General features: G+C 47.0%; 1 protein-coding gene across 7 annotated transcripts in view; it reads left to right on the forward strand.

The window, feature by feature from the left end:
• Positions 1-19,483, forward strand: part of SAMD4A (sterile alpha motif domain containing 4A) — a 224,967-nt gene that overhangs the window by 171,832 nt on the left and 33,652 nt on the right. For 5 of the 7 annotated variants that reach the window (XM_036841284.1, XM_036841285.1, XM_036841290.1 and 2 more), the window contains 3 exons: positions 400-663; positions 11,817-11,926; positions 14,139-14,225. In XM_036841284.1, coding sequence (XP_036697179.1) covers positions 400-663; positions 11,817-11,926; positions 14,139-14,225 — 461 coding nt within the window. The remainder of the gene's footprint in view (positions 1-399; positions 664-11,816; positions 11,927-14,138; positions 14,226-19,483) is intronic. The other 2 variants (XM_036841286.1, XM_036841287.1) reach the window with 1 other exon arrangement.

Below are 19,483 nucleotides of genomic sequence, written 5' to 3' on the forward strand. Positions count from 1 at the left end.
GTCGGGTTTTGTGTGTTTCCTCCCCTGCAAAAAAATTATCCAGGACATGTTCTTTTCAGTCTTGGCAGATGGCCACTTAGCCAGGCTGTCAAGCCTCACCTGATTTATTTGGGCTACTACTCCAAATCCTGATTTCTAGAGTTGGAACTAAACCCAGATCCCAACCCACAAAAGCACAGGTCTGGGCACTATAGATGTAGCCTCCCTGGAGAAGCCCAACCCACCCAGAGGTACAGACAGCATCCTTTTTAATCACCCCAAAGGGAAGGGCCACCCCATGCCCACTGATGCAGTAATAAGACAGCGCCATCTCTCAGGGTGAAGAGGTACTGTGGGTTCTTCTGCGGCCCAGGCTAAAGGGGGGGGAATAACCTATTTCATTTTATTTTTTTTTTCCAGTTCTCTCAGGCCAGGCACACCACAGCCCTTTGAAACGATCTGTGTCCCTTACCCCACCCATGAATGTGCCAAACCAGCCTCTAGGACATGGATGGATGTCTCATGAGGACTTACGAGCTAGAGGACCCCAGTGCCTCCCATCCGATCATGCCCCCCTGTCACCACAAAGCAGTGTAGCCTCTTCAGGAAGTGGTGGGAGTGAACACTTAGAAGATCAGACCACTGCTCGTAACACATTCCAAGAAGAAGGTAGTGGTATGAAAGGTGAGTGACTACCACTGGCAACAGAGTCCATCCCTTTATTTGGAATCAGGAGGGTGAGAAGAGAGGTAGGCAGTGAGGAGGAAGGAGCCCACCCCTCCCCAGGCCGATGGAGTTGACCGTGGAGGAAAGGGCTCGGATTCCCCTTCCAGGGCTTCTTGCCAAAACCTGGGAAGAGCAAGAGAGGTCAACACCCTCTTCTTTTTGAATGCAGTGACTTGCGGACAATTAAATGTGTCACAGCTGGCGGTGACAGCATCTACTGTTTGCACGTACGTTCCTCGGTCTGCCCTGTTTGTAAAGACGCTGAGCTGCTCCAGCCTTCTACCTCACTGCTGTGGCCAGGGAACCGTCAATAATTTAGCAAAACAAACCACAGGATCTTTTTTTCAAATCTCTCTTAGTGTACAATCGTAGTGTTGCTTTCTTTCCTCTCTCCCTTTTCCTTTGATATCCAAAGAAGCTTGCAAACCCTTTTTCTCTGCATCTGTTTAAGGGACATGAAAAAAATACCACTGAGACTCTCTGACAGTGTTTTAAGCCTGATAACAGATTTGCATACAGGTGATAAAGGCCTTTTGTGCAGCATAAATAAATGTTCCTACGTTGCCCTGTAAATCTCTCCTCTTCTAAAGATACTCATCGGGAGATAGAGATTTCCAAATCACCCATGGTAGGTTCAGAGAGGATAGGCACATTCTGTATTTTTAGATGCAAGTTGTTCAAGGGCTGGGAAGCCCTTAGGAAAAGATGCTCATCAGAGACACACTAATAACAGTTTTAGATGGAGAAACAAGAGCTAGTCGTGCTCCTGGGACCACGATGCTGAGGGGAGGCTCTGAGGGTGCCCTCGTTGCTGGAATGCATAGTCCTGAGGTTGTGCTGTTTCTGATCGTACCCTTGAGAAGAACTAGTGTTGACATAGGAGGCTGTGTACTGAGTTTCCTCCCCGCCACAGAAGCGTGGCACAGGGAGATGCCCGCCATTGCCCAGGTGCTGGTTGTAAGTGAGCGCCAGGCTGAAAAATGGAGCTTGTCCACCAGGGGACATGAATCTGACACAAAGACACTTCCCTGGAGCATTCCTCCCTCCCAGCTGCTCAGGCCAGCATCCTCCCATCCCATCGCAATCTGTGGTGGGTACTGTGCTGAGTGACCAGAGAGGGTGGGACACATCTTGATGTTTTCCTCTCTCTGGTGATACAAATGAGTCATTAAAGGTGTTTAACAGGCAGCAAAAACAATGGCTCCTTTTGGCACGGTGGGGATGTGTGTCCTCTTTTCTTTCTCTTTCACAGTTCTCGGGGAAATGTGTCGTAATTTTGGAGACCGACCCAAACCCATTTTTGAGTTCATGCTACATGGTTCTGTGTTCAAGCAGCTGAGCCCGGGGGATGGGTAGCAGGGGAGGCTCAGCCATGCTTGGCCCAAGAGGGGTAGAAGTCGTGGTTACTCAGGACTAGCTTCTTGCCGAGTGAAGTGGAGCATCTGGGCAAGTGGGGTGTCTGGACAGATGGTTTCCAAGAAAGCTACGTGCGGTTCTAATTGGTAACCTTGGGAAGGAGGCCTGGCCTTTACGTTGAAGGGCTTGGAGGGTCTTGCAGGAAGCCTGTTGTTCTCCAGGACACAGGCCTCGCCCAGAGGAATGCTGGGTCTGCTGTCTGCTCATAGGAGCTTCGTTATCTTTTCTTCCTTTTTTCCTTTTGCTTTCTTTTCTTGGTTTTCTTTCTTTGTTTTTGGTTGTGAAGCCCTCTGTATACCTTAGATATTCTCCCAAAGCAGGTAAATGTGTGCTTATTGCATGCTGGCCTTTCGAGGTGAGAAATGAGTAATGAGAGCAGGCTTTTAAAGAGAAATGAATGAGAGAAAAATGGAATAAATGTCCTGTCCCTGTTTTAGAATAAAAGCCAAAATATTCCAAAGTTCAAGGAACATCCCGTATATCAGCTTCTTCGATTCCTTCTTTTAGAATTGATGAGAATTGTCCCCTCAGAGCTTCTTCGATCTGAAAATGATGCAGATAAGATCTGATAGCCAAGATTTTCTTTATAGGCCCAAGGCATGTGATCAGAAAACAGGCTCTTTGGTGACAGGACTAAACAGAGGACCCTCTTCTGTGTATATCCACCTTCTGCTGACCTACTGAATGGTCCTTCTCTCAACGTATACGGTCCTTAGTGAATTAAATGGCAAAGCCTATTTGAAGGAAGGAACATGATAGACGATGAGGGGTCTATGTGTGGGAAAAGTATATTTGCAGTTCAGCTGGTAGGTCAAGCCGTAGAAACATCCACACCTGAAAACAGCATCATTCCAGAGTGTCGGGGCCAGTGTTTATGCCACACGAATGCCCCTCCCCCGCTGCACCTGGCAACAGCTTCCCTCGAAGGCCACCCCTGAGGACTCCCACCATCTAGCGCTGCTCAGGATGGCCTCCCAGGAGAGCGCAGAAGCAACCCTTAATGAGCCTGTCCTAAGAGTGTGTCATCCGATTCCCCTGTCCAAGAGCAGACACCGGTTTAAATTTCCAAATTAATTTGTATTTTTCTGAGAAATGGAATCTGAAATCAAATGAAGTGCTTTTAAAGAGAGCTAGCTCTTCCTCTTGGATCCACGTCTCTTCCTTTCTGTGACCTGGCCCTTTGGCAGGAGTGTCAGCCTTTTAAAGCTACTTTCTGGTCCACCTCAGGATGCCATCATCTAATTGCTATTTTCCTACTTTTTAGACACCCAGTTTACGAGAACAGCAAGGAATCTGTAGTCGAATTTGGAGGAGTTCCAAATCTCCAGGGGATGCATGTCAGCCCTCACCCCACACCTTGGGAAAAGAATAAAAATTCCCGTAATTGAGCTTAATTTAGTGTGAATTCATCTTTCTTGACAGCAGCTGTGCATACTTTGCCGAAACGCTGTGTTCATGTGAGGCTTCCTTTTCATCCAGACAGATGAGCCAGGTTTGGCTACACATCGTCCCTTAGGAATGTGCCTCTTGGGTCCAGAGTGGGAAATAAAGCTCACAGCCCAGCATTCTTGCCCTTTTGATTTTTCACAAACAACCATCTCTCCCTCTTTTTGTCTTGGTGTCAGCGTTCCCTGCCAGGGATTGTCACTAAGTTCTCTCCCAAGTAGACCAGCTCCTGCTCTCAGAGGATTAACATCATCTGCCTGCTTTGCTTTGTTTTTCCTTTTATAGTAAACACACATCCTGAAGGTTTAAGTCAGCTCTGAAGCACAGAGTGGATGTCCCTGGCAGTAGGGATCTCAAACTAATATCTCAGGCTCAGGGAAGCATGGGATCAGCTACTCAACTAGAAATTAATGAACAGAAGTGGGACACTGAGTGGGAACATGGAAGTTTCCCCTTCAACATGCCCTGTGGAGGCTACTGGTTATACATGTTTGCACTGAATAGGCTGATTGCGGTTTCTAAATTCAGTTGTCCTTGTTCCTTGCAAAAGCTTCACTGTGACTTATCCCAGGGGAAAGATTCTTGATTCTAAGTTGACACTCAATTATATTCTTCTCACCCTCCATATCACATGAGTAGAATGTGCTCTCTTACCCCTTCGCTCATACAAAGCCTCCAGGTGGCCAAGAGGGAAAAAAATGACATTCCCATAAATTCCTGAAAGGAAAAGAAAATAGAGAACAGAATTTCATTGGTGGGAGAAGTACATTTGCCCCTCCTATTAGCATCACGTCTTCAGAAATTTTGTATAAACCCAACACTTAAAGACTTATCCAAAGGCAAGGGCTGTTCATGAGTGATATGGCTGTTCTGTGGGAACAGAGATAAGGGAAGAAAGACTGATTAACAGGTTTCATTTTTGTCCTCAGCAAGTCAGCTGCCTTTCTTGAGCGCTTGCTGAGAGAGGCTTTGGACTGGCTATTGGGGAGACAGAGGTGAAGGAGATGGTTCCTGCCTCAAGGGACTCGCTATCATGTGAGCAACAAACAGAGACCTGATGCATGTGCACATCTGTGAACATATCTTGTCTCAGAGACTTGCCCTGGGTCGAGGCAGGCAGCAAGGAGTGCCCTAATTCAAAGTGGAAGGAAGTCAAGGAAAGTTCCTGGAGGGGGAGAGGCCTGGAGCTTCAGCTCGGAGCAGGATTACAGATTAGCCAAATATATAAGGTGGGGGAAGGGCATTCTATGCAGAGGGAATGTTATTCGTGAAAGCATGGTTATGAGACAGCTTGACCAAGCGCATCATCCGATGGCTTGTGTGTTAGGGGCACATGGCAACAATGTCTGGAGAGGGAAGAGCCAGATGCTAGGCATTGCAAAAGATTGGAGCTTTTATCCTGACATGGAAGGAATTTAGCAGCAGAATGACCTGCTTGGATTTACATATTAGAAATAGGACCTGAACAGAAGAGTGGGAGGCATATCAAAGTAGGGGAGGGGCAGGGGATCCTGGATTTGGAGGCCAGCTGGGAGGTGGGGGATGTTTCAGTAACTGAGGAGGACAATGAATTTGGACCAAGCCAAACAAAGGAGACAAGGTAGTGTGTTCGTGGGGTCTTCCTAAGATAGACCTGAGGGAGCTCTGAATTGAATCGCACTGATTGAATGTAGACAGGGGTGGAGCAAGAGGAATTTAGGACGATGCCCAGCTTTTTGCCTGGGACATCTGGGTAGCCCATGATGTCATCGACAGCAAAGAGTAAATTGGGAAAGAAACAGACTGGGAGGACAGCGTGCGGCGGGGGCTGAGCGTGGGCACCTGTAGAAGATTCCAGTGGAGGCGCTCCAGCCAGGACCACAGTGCACCATGCTCTCCCCTGGCTCAGCCCCCCTAAGAGCCCTGGCTCCCCTCCTCACCTGCACAGTAAGCATTCTGCCTCCCTGCGGTGAAGTTCCTGTGGGGAATTCACTAGACTTCTGGCTAGTAAGGCCCGTAGATTTAGTCTCCTAAGACTGAGAAGCTCCATGATTTTATCATTGCGGTTGTCGGTGTGAGAGGGGTAGAGATGGGGGGTGGGGTCTGTTTCTCTTGAGATGAGCTTCAACCTCCCCAATATGAATTAACATTGGCTGGTATACTTATGAGGTATGGCACTATGTTAGTATAAAAATATAGGGGTAATTTAAACTTACATTGTTTGCATATAGACATGATAAAGGTAAAAAAGAAATCTTTGGGTCCAGTAACCTTGATAGAAACATAGCGATTAAGAGCGGAGGGAACCATGAAAATAGGCTCAGGTTTTCTTTTCTAAAGAATCTTTCTTAGATGAAACTTACGTAAACTTTTTTTCTCCATAGCAAAGGAAATATATTGCCTATTATGAAATAGCTGGTTTGGGGTTTTGAGTTGGTTTTGAAATGTAGACCTTTGAACTTCTGCCTGTCTTAGAATGAGATGAGGAAAAAAAAATATTGAGGAGTGTTATTTTGGTAAGACGAAGGAACCCATCAGAAACCTTTGTAAGAAAGGTTGTGAATACAGCATTTCTGAGGGTCATAAGGATGTGAGTGACGGAGAGGGAGTGACACAGCCCCGTGTGTGGCTGGGACACTTTTCAGCATGGCTGTCATGGGAACAAGTTACTATTTTCTGAATGCTGACTTTCTAGATGCTGTCTCGAATTCATCTAACTTAAAGGCCAGGATTTAGTAAACTTACTTCACTTTCTTTATTCCCAAATGCCAACATACAACCTGTGTGGTTAGGTCCTAATGGGCTCAGACTTGTGCTTCCTCTTTTCAGATAGGCTGAGAGGCCCTGATATCTTTGAAATGTAAATCCCCAGGATTCCCCCAAATTCTAAAGGTTGTGAGACTTATAGCTGCTATTTCTTACAAAGTGTATGTCTTCAGCTAAAGTGCTTTAAGGACAGCTGTCGATGTGGAACCCAGCTGCTGTTGACGCAAAGCAGGCTAAGAGTAGAACACCACTTACGGGTGTCATAGCCGATGGAAACTGCGAGAAATTTAGTCCTTCTGTTTGTATCAAACCCTTCAAAGAGGGTATTTTACCCAAACTCGACCATCTCTGTGCCTTCCAAGACCCACACATGCTCCCCACAAGTGTGGAAGCCGGAGGCCACCATGGACACGTCCCAGGATGGCGGAGCCCACTCCAGCTCCACAGGGACCCGAGACCAAGGCACCTTCTTTCTTTTGCTCAAAGGCTGGTACGGAATGGGGCTGTTCATTCTGCTCTGGCCAAAAATAGACAGGCTTCCATTATCTTAATGATGCTGCTAGACTTCTTCATTTTCAAAAGACATGTTTTCCTTCTTGCTTCAACCCTGAAGAGTTAGTCCCTTCTTGCTCCTACGTTGGCTCTTCTCCCTCAAAGACCAAGGATGCAGTCGTGTCTTGGAGAGAATGAGGGAGTTGTTTGAGATTAGCCTGGCTCTCCGTGGCGAGTGGGAGTTGATCTTCCATTTGCAGGTACCAGGACCACTACAGTGAAGCCTCTTGTGGAAAAGGTGGCTGTTCATGGTTCTGTCTTCCAGGGATGCCTAACTCCCTACCCTTTACATCGCTCCCCATATTGAGCTCTTCTGCAATATTGGTTCCATCTTTCTCTCTTGTGGGGCCTCCTTGTTTGTCGGGCAGGTGCTGCATGGCCTGTTGACCTGAATGATATTTGCAGCCATTCCAGCAGCAGGCATTTGAGCAAAGCAGCCCAAGTTCTAACTGGAGCGCAGCTTCTGTGTGAGCTGTAATATGCACCACAAAGCCTCTCTGTGGCTGATTTATCCAAACTCTAAAAGGTAAATAGAAAGCGTAATGGGAAACTTGACCCATTGGTAAAGACCAAGAGGTAGACATACCAGGGTATAAAAGATGGGTGAAGCACTATTATCAAAAATGCCCATGAGAAGATAAACCACCGTGGACTGCAGCAAGATGTAGAGGAGCTTCATAAGGATGGACACTGTGGCATGGGAGCCCACTGTCCACACATGGGTGGTGCTGCTTTCTCCCAGAAACTTCCTACCCTTTGCCCTTGTCAGTTTCCTTCATGGGCTTCTCTTCCCTCACCTTCCCCTAAAAGCCTGGTACTCCCAGGGCTCCACCTTGGCTCTCCCCTCTTCCCTGAGTAATCTCACCCACTTCCGTGGCTAAAACAACTACCATGTGCTACTGACAAGGAAAGTGGTTCTCCAGCTCAGCCCCCTCTTCAGAGGTCTTGACCAGCTGACTTCTCCGCCTGGGTGGCTCAAAGGTGATGACACTCAGCTGACCTAAAATGGAGTTCACCATCTCTCTCCTCTCACCCCAAATCTGATGCTCCCCTATACTTTCCTACCAAACCTACTCAGAGGAACCATTTTAGGCTCCTTTCTCTCCCTTATTCCCTGTACTTCCTTAATCTTCAAGTGCTGTGGATTTACATACTTTCCTTCTCCTCTGCCACTGCCCTCCTGAGCTTGGCTTCATCTCCTGGCCTCCACTCCCACTTCATCCAGCCCAGCCTTTACATCGACAGCCATCGTCATTCTTACATACTCATCTGATTGTGCCTCTACTGCTCAGATTTCAACAGTTTCTCATCACCCAAGCCAAGGTTGACTCTCCTTGGTTCGGCATTAGAAATCCCAATCATCTGACCCTTGCCTATTTGTCCCGTCTTATGTCTAAGCTCTTCTCTAGAATTCACCCAAGCCTTTGCTTGGCCTGGAATGCTCTCTTGCATCTCTGCTTTGCTTATGCACTGCTCCTGCATCCTCAGATGGCTTCCTCATTATGGTCTGCCCAGTGACTCCAGGACCAATGCTACTGTGAAGCTATCCCACTCCTCAAGGCAAACCCAAATGCCCATTGTTCTGTGCCCATCTCCCCCCCCCCCCCCCACTGCAGAACTTTGAGTAGACTTAGCACTTGTTCTGCAACTTTTATAATTTTTTTGTGAGTTACCTGTTTTTTTGTATTAAAAATTGCTTGATGGCAGGGATATGCCTAGCCCCCATAATAGGCATTCAATAAATGTTGAGTGAGCAAATATCAGGATTCCCACACTTGGCAAGGAAGTCAGCTCCAGCATATAGTAAAATCATCTTTATCTTTCTCACACTGCATAAGAGAATAACTGTCTAGTCTGGGACCTCCATTGGCATGTCTATCAGAAACAGCCCAGATGAAGTTAAATGGCTGTGTACCAGCCAGAGGCAGGAGCCCAGGCGGCATGCATGCTTTCAATCACGTATCAGCCACTCCAGGAAACACCCCTGTTGGTCTGTGTCTTCCAACCATAGGCCTGAGGTTATGTTAGCTGGTTCTCAGCTTTGCATCCAACCATGTAGTATCTGGACCATGGGAAAGGACCTGAGCTTTTAGTTAGAATTTGCCCCTGGCCAACATCTTACAGAATCTAGCCTCCAAGTTATTGGAATTCCTGGCTTCAGAGGAGTGAAATGGTCAAGGCACTCAGTTCTCTGGTGTGTTTCCCTCTTAATGGAGTTTTGTTTTAATCCCTGGCAAAGGAAGGTGCCTCACTGCCAACCAGGGGGTGAAAGGTTAGTAAACTACGTTCTTAAGAACTGGGATTTCCTCTTCTTTGTTCATCAGTTCACGTTGCAGGAGGAGATGGCACGTGGCACTGAGCTAGGAACTGACCCTCTAGGAGCAGGTTCAACATGCCTACCCAAGGCACATATGGCCAAGAAGAGCTTGCATTTCCCTGGAACATAGCCAGAAATAACTCTTCAGGAAGGCCTAACTCACCATGTTCTGAAGCTGTGTAGGAACCTTTTCTGGGGAAACGACTCCCAGTGACGTACATTTTGATTAAATGAGTGAGGCAGGCTCTTCATCCCTCTAATTAGGGAAATTCTAGTTGTCAAAATACTTTTATAGAAAGGAATGAGTACTGATTGGACTGAGACTTGCCAAGCCAAGATTTGCACCCCACTCTCCCCGACTCTTAAAACACCGTATTGTCACCTTGGCTTATAAAGCACCCAGTTTGCAGCATGATTTAGTAGCTCGGGATTCTATTTGTTTTATCATCAGTGGATTTTGCATGATTAAGCTGTAGGGCACCCAGTGAAAATTTAGCCCATGAAGTTACTCCATATTCTTTTATGACAGATTGTACCCAAGCGTGGCATTGGGTTACCCAGACTTCTCTGAATCATGATCACTGAGTTTTCTGAGCAGCTACTTGGGGCCTTTCAAAGATGTAAACAACAAACGTGAAACCTGGTGACAAAGCAGTAACATGTCAGTGGCCTAAAAGCCAGAGATACATCTATTTGCTGCTCACTCTGTGGAAGTATTAGCATTGTTTTAACAGCAACAAAAGCATGACAGAGAATCAAGTCTGGTCGAATAGTTCCAGGATGTCACTGGAGGGAAGCAGATGTCCTGAACTCTTGATCCAACCACAGCTTGAGTTGAGGAGGATGTGAGGATTGGTACTATGTGGCTGGGGAAGCCCCGTCTCTTGTGGTTAACAATGGTCCCAGAAGGACTCTCCACTTGTCGCAGTAGAATGAAGGGCCTCCAAGCACAGAGTCAAGTGATTTCTTGCCTGAGATGACTGAGTCTGTTCCTAAAATGCCATTGGCTATCCAATTCTGTTTCTCCAGAAATTCCTCCTCTTTGGTCTTCACATTACTGCAAATCAAGAAGTAACCTCACCAGGCCCACTCTCCCCTGCTATATCTTTGAGTCTCAGGTGATCATCCCATACCCACATTCCCTAAAACTAGGTTGGGTTCACCCAGGTGGCAGGGCCTGATATCAGAGTAGGCCAGGCCTCTTTAATCAATCCCAGTTAGCTACTCTAAACATTAAAAAATTAGAAGTTTCCTACTTATTTTGTAGTGTTTGTGGATTCTGTCAGCACCTCAGAATAAAGCACTTAGAGATAAATAGTATCTTGCAATCAACATGGTTAGTAATGGATAATAATTCATAGAAAGCATGAATAACGTTTATCCAATGCTTCAGCATTTCAAAGACTTTACAGTCACTGTTTATTCAACCTTCCCACTGATGGACTATTTGGTCCTCATTCTACAAAAAGTTGATACAATGTAGGAAAAATCTGGGAATCTGGCAACCTGGCTCTAGTCCCCATTTCACCACATACTTGCCCTGTGATCTAGATTTAATGACTTAATTTTGCCATCTGTAGAATGAGCTGGGGTGGGGGAAGATGATTCTAGAGACTTCTCAAAGATCTTATCAGCTCAAAAACCCGACTTTAAAGAGCATGGGCAAGTGCTTTGTTTTGGTTGTACTTAGCAAGGTAATAATTCTCCTGTGGATTTTCAATACAGTTACTGTTTAATTTTCCTAAATCTAGAATCCCAAATGTAGGAATTATTTCAGATGTGCTTTGGAATTCCCATTATCCCATAGTCTAGGCAGTCTTTGGACCTTTCAAGTCCTGATATGTGGTTGACATTTGAGGAGAACGTCAAAGACACATCCAGATACATGACTTAGCTAGGAGAAATGGTCAGCAGACGCACACACACACGCGCGCGCGCACACACACACACACACACACACACTATCTGGTAGTTTTGGAGTCCAGGATGCCCTTATTCCCACTGGGGTATAGGAAGTCAGAAGAAAGATGAGGCTGAGAATGACAGCAGCTCCACCCATGGGGAAAGTGCTGCTGCCTGGATTTTTTCCTATCACTGTGGAAGCAGCAGAAACAGCATATGGGGATCTGCACTAAACCTAGAAAGAAATTATCTTGAGGATGAAGACTCATCATACGTAGTTTACGTTCTAAGTCAGTTCTTTCGAAATCAAAAATGAAGTAGTCTGGCTAAAGCAGTGAATCCCTGACATTTTTTGGGTCGTGAATCCCTTTGAGAATCTTATAGAAGCTGTGGATGACCCTCTGCCCAGAAAAGCACCCATATATTCACAAATTGGGATGTAATTTTAGAGAATTGCTGTATGCTCTGAAGCCCATGGACCCCAAGTTAGCCACCCCCTGGTGTAAAGAGTAAGGGAGCCCAACAGTGGGAATATCAGAACTAGATCAAGACTTCTAAGTCTGTAATTTGCTGCCAAAATTAAACAAGTAGTAACATAAAGGTTTTTTTTTTCTTTCGTTTTTTTCCCTCTGACCACCACCTTCTTTTCCTTTCTCTCTTCCCACATCTCTTGTCATCTCTTCTCTTTCCCTCTGAATTTCTCTCCCCATCTCCTGTGCATCTCGCACCACAGATGTTCCAGCCTGGTTAAAAAGCCTCCGCCTGCACAAGTATGCTGCGCTCTTCTCCCAGATGACCTATGAGGAGATGATGGCCCTCACTGAGTGCCAGCTGGAGGCTCAGGTATGTGCTTGGCTGGCTATCCCCGAGAAGGTACCCCGGGTGGAACCTGACGTTCAAGTCCAAGGCAGACCTTGTTTGAACCCATACCTGTACCCACCTAGTAGCTTGCCTTGTTCTGGGAACTGCCAGGTGCTGGCCAGCATGCCATGGTGAGTAGGGCTGGGTTCTTGCCTTCAGGGTCCAGTAGGAGATGGGAAGACGAGCAGGTAACCACAGGGCAAATGAGGGTGAGAAGGAGTGTTATGAAAAAGAAATAACCTAGGTGCACACTTCTAGGGTGCTAGGGTAGAATCAGAAGAAGTAACATTGACCAAGACGTCAAAGAGTCTGTGTCCCTGCTTTTGTTTTCCTGGGCCCCTCCCTCTGTCTGCCCAGCCAGGGCTGGTTTGGAGGATGACAGATTGGTTGTGTATTGTCCAGTCCAGTTACAAATCACCTGACTTCTAGTAGTTAGGAAGTAGAAGCACCAGCTCCTGTCTCAGACCTTCCCCAACACTTGTCCAAAAACACATTCAAACTGATCTTAGTTGGAATGGAGAAAGTTGTACAAAATATTTTCTTCTAACCACCCTAAATAACATAGGACAGCAATCGAGAATGGGATTACCCCAGGTCTCAGATGTCAGTTCCCTCTCTGTGCCATAAAAGGACAAAGTTCCTCCTTCCCTCTGTGGATACCAAAGCCCAGGCCAGTCAGCAGAGCCCCTGAAACTAAACATGTTTCCTACCATGCTGTGCTCGGGCAAATAGGTCCGACCAATGTCTTTGTTTCCCTTGTTTAAAATGCTATTTGCATGTTTCAAATTGACCTCAGTTTCCTTTGAGCAGTGATTTGAGAGAATTAATGGTCTGAATGGGCTAATAGTATTTCCCCTGCAGGAAGAGGAGATTATACCATTTGGGGCATGGCTGGTCTGCACGCAGACCTCCCAGCAGATCCTGGTTTCCCACTGCATATTCAGTATCCACAGTTAACCTCTGCAGGCCTGGCTGAATACCAGTATTGAGTTGTAAGACAAAGCCCAGAGTCACTGCACATTCTCAGAGAATGAAAGGCCCTAATTTCAACTTCCTAACACTTCTCCCACTGCTTTTTTATCTCGATCACTCCTTGAGATCCCCAGGACTGATGAGAACTTCTTCTAAGAGCATTCTTGTGTTTGGGTCAGAGTTGAGAAAAAAATCTCGGTCATCAGTTGTTCAACATGAGAAAAAACAAGAAATAATTGACACAGAGGGCAAAACCAGAGGCCAGCACAGACTTTTCAGAGTAAAAATTCACTTGAACCCAAAGTCAAGGCTAAACAGAAATATGCCCCCAGTGCTTCATCTTAAAGAGTGGGTTTAGACATCATTTGAGTCTTAATTTTCCTCAGTAAAGGCAATACCTCTGGTGTTCCCACCTTTAAGAGAAATTTTATGAATATTTGTGAGAGTCATCAGAAGTTTATATTAGAGACCTGATTTGAGAAAGGATCTTCTATTTGGAAATTTGCAGTCTCTCTAGTCAACAAATGTTTAACTGAATCCTTGGGCTCACCACTGATGCACAGTTAAGAAGATAAAATCCATAATCCTAACTGTGAATCCTAATCCTCTCTCTGAAGTGATGACTGAAATATAGGTTTAAGTTCTCTATTTTAGTTTTCCTTATGGAGAACCAAGAGGGGCTGCAAACTGACAAAAACCAGGCAGTATTGTCTGACACCAGGTGAGAACTGCACTGGATTTCATGTCTCCTCGAGATGGGTAAACATAGGAAAGCTTTGAGAAAGCAATGCGTATCTCTGTATGGGGTTGGAACCTTCAGGAAAACTGGAACGGACCGAAATGATAAAACCTGGACACAAGGAGTGAGTGTATGACCTAAAAGTGATCTTTTAAGACTATGAAGAAATTTCATGCTGAATGGGATAATTGGCTATTTCTCGTTCTCCTAAAGGTCACAGCCAAAAGACACAGGCAAATGTGTAGCCAGATGGAGTTAAAGTATTTAGTAAGAAGAGGTTGATGATAATGGATATTGAGGAGTTATAATATTTAGTAAGAAGAGGTTGATGACAATGGATGTTGAAGAGAGAGACGAATGGATATTTACTAGTCTGCACACATGTGGGAACCAAGAAGACAGTAAAGTACTAAATAGCTTCCAAGAATCTCTAAGCTGATGCTTAAAAATATGTTTTTAAATATAACTTTTATTTCATTATAGAATGTTACCAAAGGTGCAAGACACAAAATTGTCATCAGTATTCAGAAGCTCAAAGAGAGACAAAACCTCCTGAAGTCTTTGGAAAGGGTAAGTTATTACCGGGTCATGAACCACTTCCACCTTCATCGTGGGAAAATGGGCCAAGGGAGATTCTCAGTTGAAAGTGTCATCGGCAGATCTTGTAGGGAGTATCATGCTGTTTCCTTACCAAAGTCAGAAAAAAATGAAATGATTTTGAAGTGAAGTTTCCTGGTTATACATGCTTCTATGTAATCTAACCGCTGAAATGTACTTATTCCCTGCGTCCAGGCATCCCACAACTGGCCATCCCAGAGCTCTAAGGAAATGTTTTATATATATTCCCTTCTGCCTTTTATACGTTTGTAGAGATGAAGGAGGTGTTCAGCCCACAATCAGAGGCTGCAATCTTGACACATCAGTGTAGGGAACATACAGATGTGCTTCATTCCTGCTGTCCTCCCAGGGAAGGATCTTATTTTGAGAAAAGCTGCCCCCAGAGTGGCAAACACCAAGTAAACCCCAAGCTTCAGCAGAGAGGATCAAAATCACTTGACGGACAGGCATGGTAGGCTCTCCAGAGAAAAATTTCAGACATTAACTTACCAGAATGGGTCCCTATGACTCTGATAGGACCCATCTCAAAAATGCACAGTGCTGAAAAAGAGTTTATTCCATTGTTAAAATCAGTTTATTTGCTGCTACCATCCCTTTTTGTGTGCTGCCTAAGCATGTTCTCTTCCTATCATGGTATCTGGATGTCACCATGGTAAGGATGTCATTTTTAGGGCTTGGTGACTTTATGAGTTCATCTAAGGTCCAAAAGAGAGCAGACATTGTGAGCCAGTGCTGCCTCGGCCCTAGTGTGGAGATCCTTGTATATTGCTGTTGGGAGTGGTGGGTGGGAAGGTACTGATATTTGCTGCCTTCAGAGCTTGAGTTGTAATCTCTTCCAGTAATCCCAGTGTGCCTTTGAAAGGGAGCAAAGTATTGAGGTAGGTGAGGCTAAAGCAAGTTTTGTAAGCACATAAACATTTTAATGTCGTGGGGATTTTTTTTTACCTTATTCACAAAGATGTGTGACAACATATAAAATTATGCTTAATGCATATCTTATAAAATATAAAGTAATATGTAGTTACAGAATATGCATCTTTATAAGGAAGGGGGGTTTTTAAGCCTCTGGATGGATAGATAGAGGCTACTCATAGGCACCTCCTTGATGAAAGGCCTGTTCTTAATTAAAGTGAATCACAAATGACAAGTAACCTATCCAAGTGAACTTGAAGTTGTTGTTGTTGTTCTTGATTTTATATCAACTCCTTTACCAGGCAGTTTGTCTAACAGAGTGATTACTGCCGTTTTTATATAACTGTTCTCTTTGGGGGAACATTCAACAGGCCAGTTTTCTCCTTATCTGTTAAAAAGCACAGAAAACATTTTACATAAGGATTAGATTGCTAAGCATTATGGTAAAAGAGCGATGTTTTCCGCACTTATTTCTGGAGCATCCTTCAAGAACTCATTCATATCCTCTTGTCACTGAGGATATGCACCCACCTGGGGGACAGAGAGATGGAGTTGCTGTCGGCTCCACTGCGTGCAACATTGGGCCAAATCAGCACGTGGAAACACAAGGGCAGCAAGGTGACTCGGGCGGCCCTCACGTGCCACTGACTTTCTATCTAGCCTGTCATAAGTCGGTGACACTTTCTGTGTCCTATATTTCACACCTAGAATAATGTTGACTCCACAAAAAGACCTTCTCCCTGGGTCACTGGACTGGTAATGTTAAAAAGATGACAGATGTAATACAGAGTCTGAAAGCAGCTACTGGCCAAGCGGAAAGCATGATGAGTTTACTCGGTGTGACTTCTTTGAGGAGGGAAGCTGTGGACCACCACGTTGGGCTTGCTTGGGAACACCCGAGTCCAGACACCTGCGAGCTTGTCCCTTCAGGAGCTGATGGCGTGGGGGTGGGAGGGCAGCTCTCCTCAGCATCCACTGAGGACTCAGCCCCTGGCTCTGTTCCCTCTTCTCTGGGAGCCGCGCCTCTCCTGCCCTGCCAGGGAGAGGGTTGCCGGTAACCCATCCCCACATAGGCCACCAGCGACAGGCTCCAATCAGCCATTTCTCTGACATTCCCAGACATCCTCAGCTGATTATGCTGTTGGAAACGCTGTCATCATGCCCTTGCCTCCTATGGCATTCTTACCTCACAGAGATTTCTAAGGAGATGGCCGGGACCCCGCCCGTGGCTAGTTCACAACCAGCAGCTGCTGCAGATAAGCTCTAGGTCCAGAGCGCTACCACTCAGTTACTGAACACTTACTAAGCAGCTGCCTTGGACTAGACTTCCCCTGTCCACTGGAGGCTAACCGTGAGGAACTCGTGGTCCCCACCCTCGGGGAGCTCGGGACACGAGGTACCACAGATAGATGTGTAGTGGCACTCTCAGAATCCAGCGTGATCGGCGTCATCGCTGAGGCTGGTGGGGACGTCTTCCTGGGATGAAACAGACCACTCCACCGCGGTGAGGATGGAAAGCAGAGGGGAGCCAGTGCTGGCGGGAGGACTCGCTGGGAGCCCGTGGCCAGCGGTGGAACCCTGAGCCAGGGCGGGGGCCGTGACGGTGGAGAAGGATGAGAGGGTCAGTTAGCGGGAGTCCGGGCATTGGCAGGAGGTGTGGGCTTGGATGTCACGCCATTTGGGAACTGAAAATAGAGGAGGAGCTAGAGCGTGGGAGAAATAGAGTTGAGTTTGGCGGATGCAGTCTGAGGTGCCTGTGGGACACCCAGGCAGAAACAGCAAGTCAGTGGCCAGGAGAACAAGTCTAGAGTCCACAAGGCTTTGCAAGGCTCAGCTGTGGGTCGTTTGTATATGGATGGTGGTTGGTACCCCAGAAGTGTGTGGCGAGTGATAAGAGCTGAGAACAGACCCTGGGTGGGGAGCAGCAGAGGACATGGAGGGACCAAACAGCGACAGACCCCCGAGGGTCACAGAGGGAGGGAGGGACCATGGCGGGGTCACGTCCCATGACGACTGTCACTGCCCCCTGGAAGTGGCCACCAGCAGCTCACTGGTAGCCGTGATGAGTAGGGTTTCAGAGAGATGGGAGGGGAAGCAGAAACCCAAGAACCGGGGAGCGTGAAAGGATATCGAGGCTGTGGGCTCAGGCAGTGTAGCCTTCTCAAGGTATTTGGTAGAAAAGGAAAAGGGAAGATTAGAATGGTCACCAGGGCAGATTTTCCAGCATTTATCTTTAATAATGAAAATGTTTCCATGTGCTTTTATTTACTGTCTTTTTTCAACTGACTCCCAAATGATGCAGCTGAACCATTCTCTGAGCCTGGGAACCTGGCCTGGGGAAAGGAGATACACACACACACACACTCACACACATACACGTCTGTGTTCCCACTGCTCCCTGCCCTGGCAGCACCCTCACGCTGCCTGGGTCCCAGTAACCGTAAGCATCTTAGGGCGAAGATTCTGTCATATTTGTTTTTAGACCCCCCATATCTGACAGTGCCCGGCCCGTAGGGAGAATAGAGTTAAGTAGATGCAGGAGTGCAATCTGTTGGGTGAGGAGTCCAGTTCTTCTCACCCAGAGAGAAGGATAGAGCCGTGGGAAGTTACGTAAGTGCCAGGGCCGCCACTGGCAGCCAAAGCTCTCGCTTCCAGATGATGTGCCCCTTGTGGCTGTTACATGCCCCTAGAGAGGCTCTGAACCAGTCTTCCTCCAAGACCTAAGAAAGCCAGGCCAGGAAGGCTGGGATAGTCAGATGATAGCCTCCTTCCCACTTGTCGGCCCTGAGCTGTGCCTGCCTGAGTGGATTGCTGTGCAGGAAGGACCAGCCTTCCCACTTCTGCTCTCACGTGAGCTCCTCGGCTCTGCATGGGAGTTAACGGGCAGCTTTGCTTCTTTGTGTTCATTTTTGCTTCTTCGTGTTCATAATACAGGATTATATTTAGGGTATGAAGGATCAGTAGAGACTTGGGCTGATTCCCTGTTTTGGTCAACATGGAGAATTCATTCCCACAGCCAGTCGAGGGTACAGGATTGAGCTAGCTTTCTTCTCAACTTGGGCCCTCAGTGCTAAGTTCCGGACTTCACTCTGAGGAGTCAGGAATGTAACCAGATGGTCATAGTGCCACCCCACGGAGGCTGGCATAAGCAGGAGTATGGCCAACTGGTCACAAGCCAGGTGTTGTCTTTGAGACAGTGGCTTTGAAGTCAAAACAGAAGTCAAACAAAGCATGATTCCTGATTGTGGTGTTTTCAGAAAGTGTCCAACGTTATTCATTATGTTTATGGTTTCCTTCTTGGTGTAGTTGTCCCCAGTAGAATAAGATCTGAACTTGCTACGAGTATATGTTCCCTGTTTGAAGGAGTTCAGCTCTTAGCATAACCCAGATCTCCTTCCCCATCACTGAGTAACTACAGAAGCCTTCATGCCACGTGACGAGAGCAGACAAGGTTTCAGTGGCAGTTGACAGAGTATCACAAGCGTGCATTAGCTCCCCTCAGTGGTAGCTGCCACGTGGGATGGCACAGCACGGGTACATGTGGTCACCCAGACGGGCCTGCCAGCTCTGCCTGCCCAGCCCCCTTTCGTGGGGAAGCCTCATCCCTTCTCTCTCCTCTCCCTTCCCCTCCTCAGTCAGGGCTGACCTTCCACACCCACGTGCTGGCTGGGCGGTTGGCAGAAACTGGAGGACCTCGAGGCAGGGGTCGCCCAGTTGGCACACAGTTTGGTCAGAAAAGGCGGCAGGGGCTCTCCTGGCATAGGTCAGCTAGCTTGCCTCCCTGTGTCATGCCCTGATAGATCACCAGGTCCAAAGTCAAGGAACCAGTCACGTGGTGGTTCAGCATCAGACTCTGGGAAAGGGCTGGTCCAGCCCGGGCAGTGGGAAAACGGAATGACCAGGAGCGCCCTGACTCACGCATCAGGCTGGCAGACACAGGCTGCAGGCTGGTCTCACCACACACGGCCCTCTCCGCCAGGTTTAGAAGGAAGAGGGTAGACTCTCTGAAGCCTGCCTCTTTACAAGGAAAATGGGATTCTCTCCCCTGAAATAGGCCGGATAGTGGCCCTGGCCAGGTTTGAGACAGTTCTGGTGGCTACTTAACGTTTCACTTCCCTCCAAATCCCTGGGTGCCAACTAGGCTGAGGCACAGTTGAGGCTCTGCTTCCAACCCGCGAACAAAGCAGGTTCCCGCCAGCGACGGGGCGGGCTGTCGGTGTTTTGCTGCCCAGAACTGAAACATGCCTGTCCAAGGCTGCGTCTTCAGATTTCCTCTTTCTAACTGATTGATGGGCGGT

Source organism: Balaenoptera musculus, chromosome 2 (genome assembly GCF_009873245.2).
Source record: "Balaenoptera musculus isolate JJ_BM4_2016_0621 chromosome 2, mBalMus1.pri.v3, whole genome shotgun sequence".
NCBI lineage: Eukaryota > Metazoa > Chordata > Mammalia > Artiodactyla > Balaenopteridae > Balaenoptera > Balaenoptera musculus.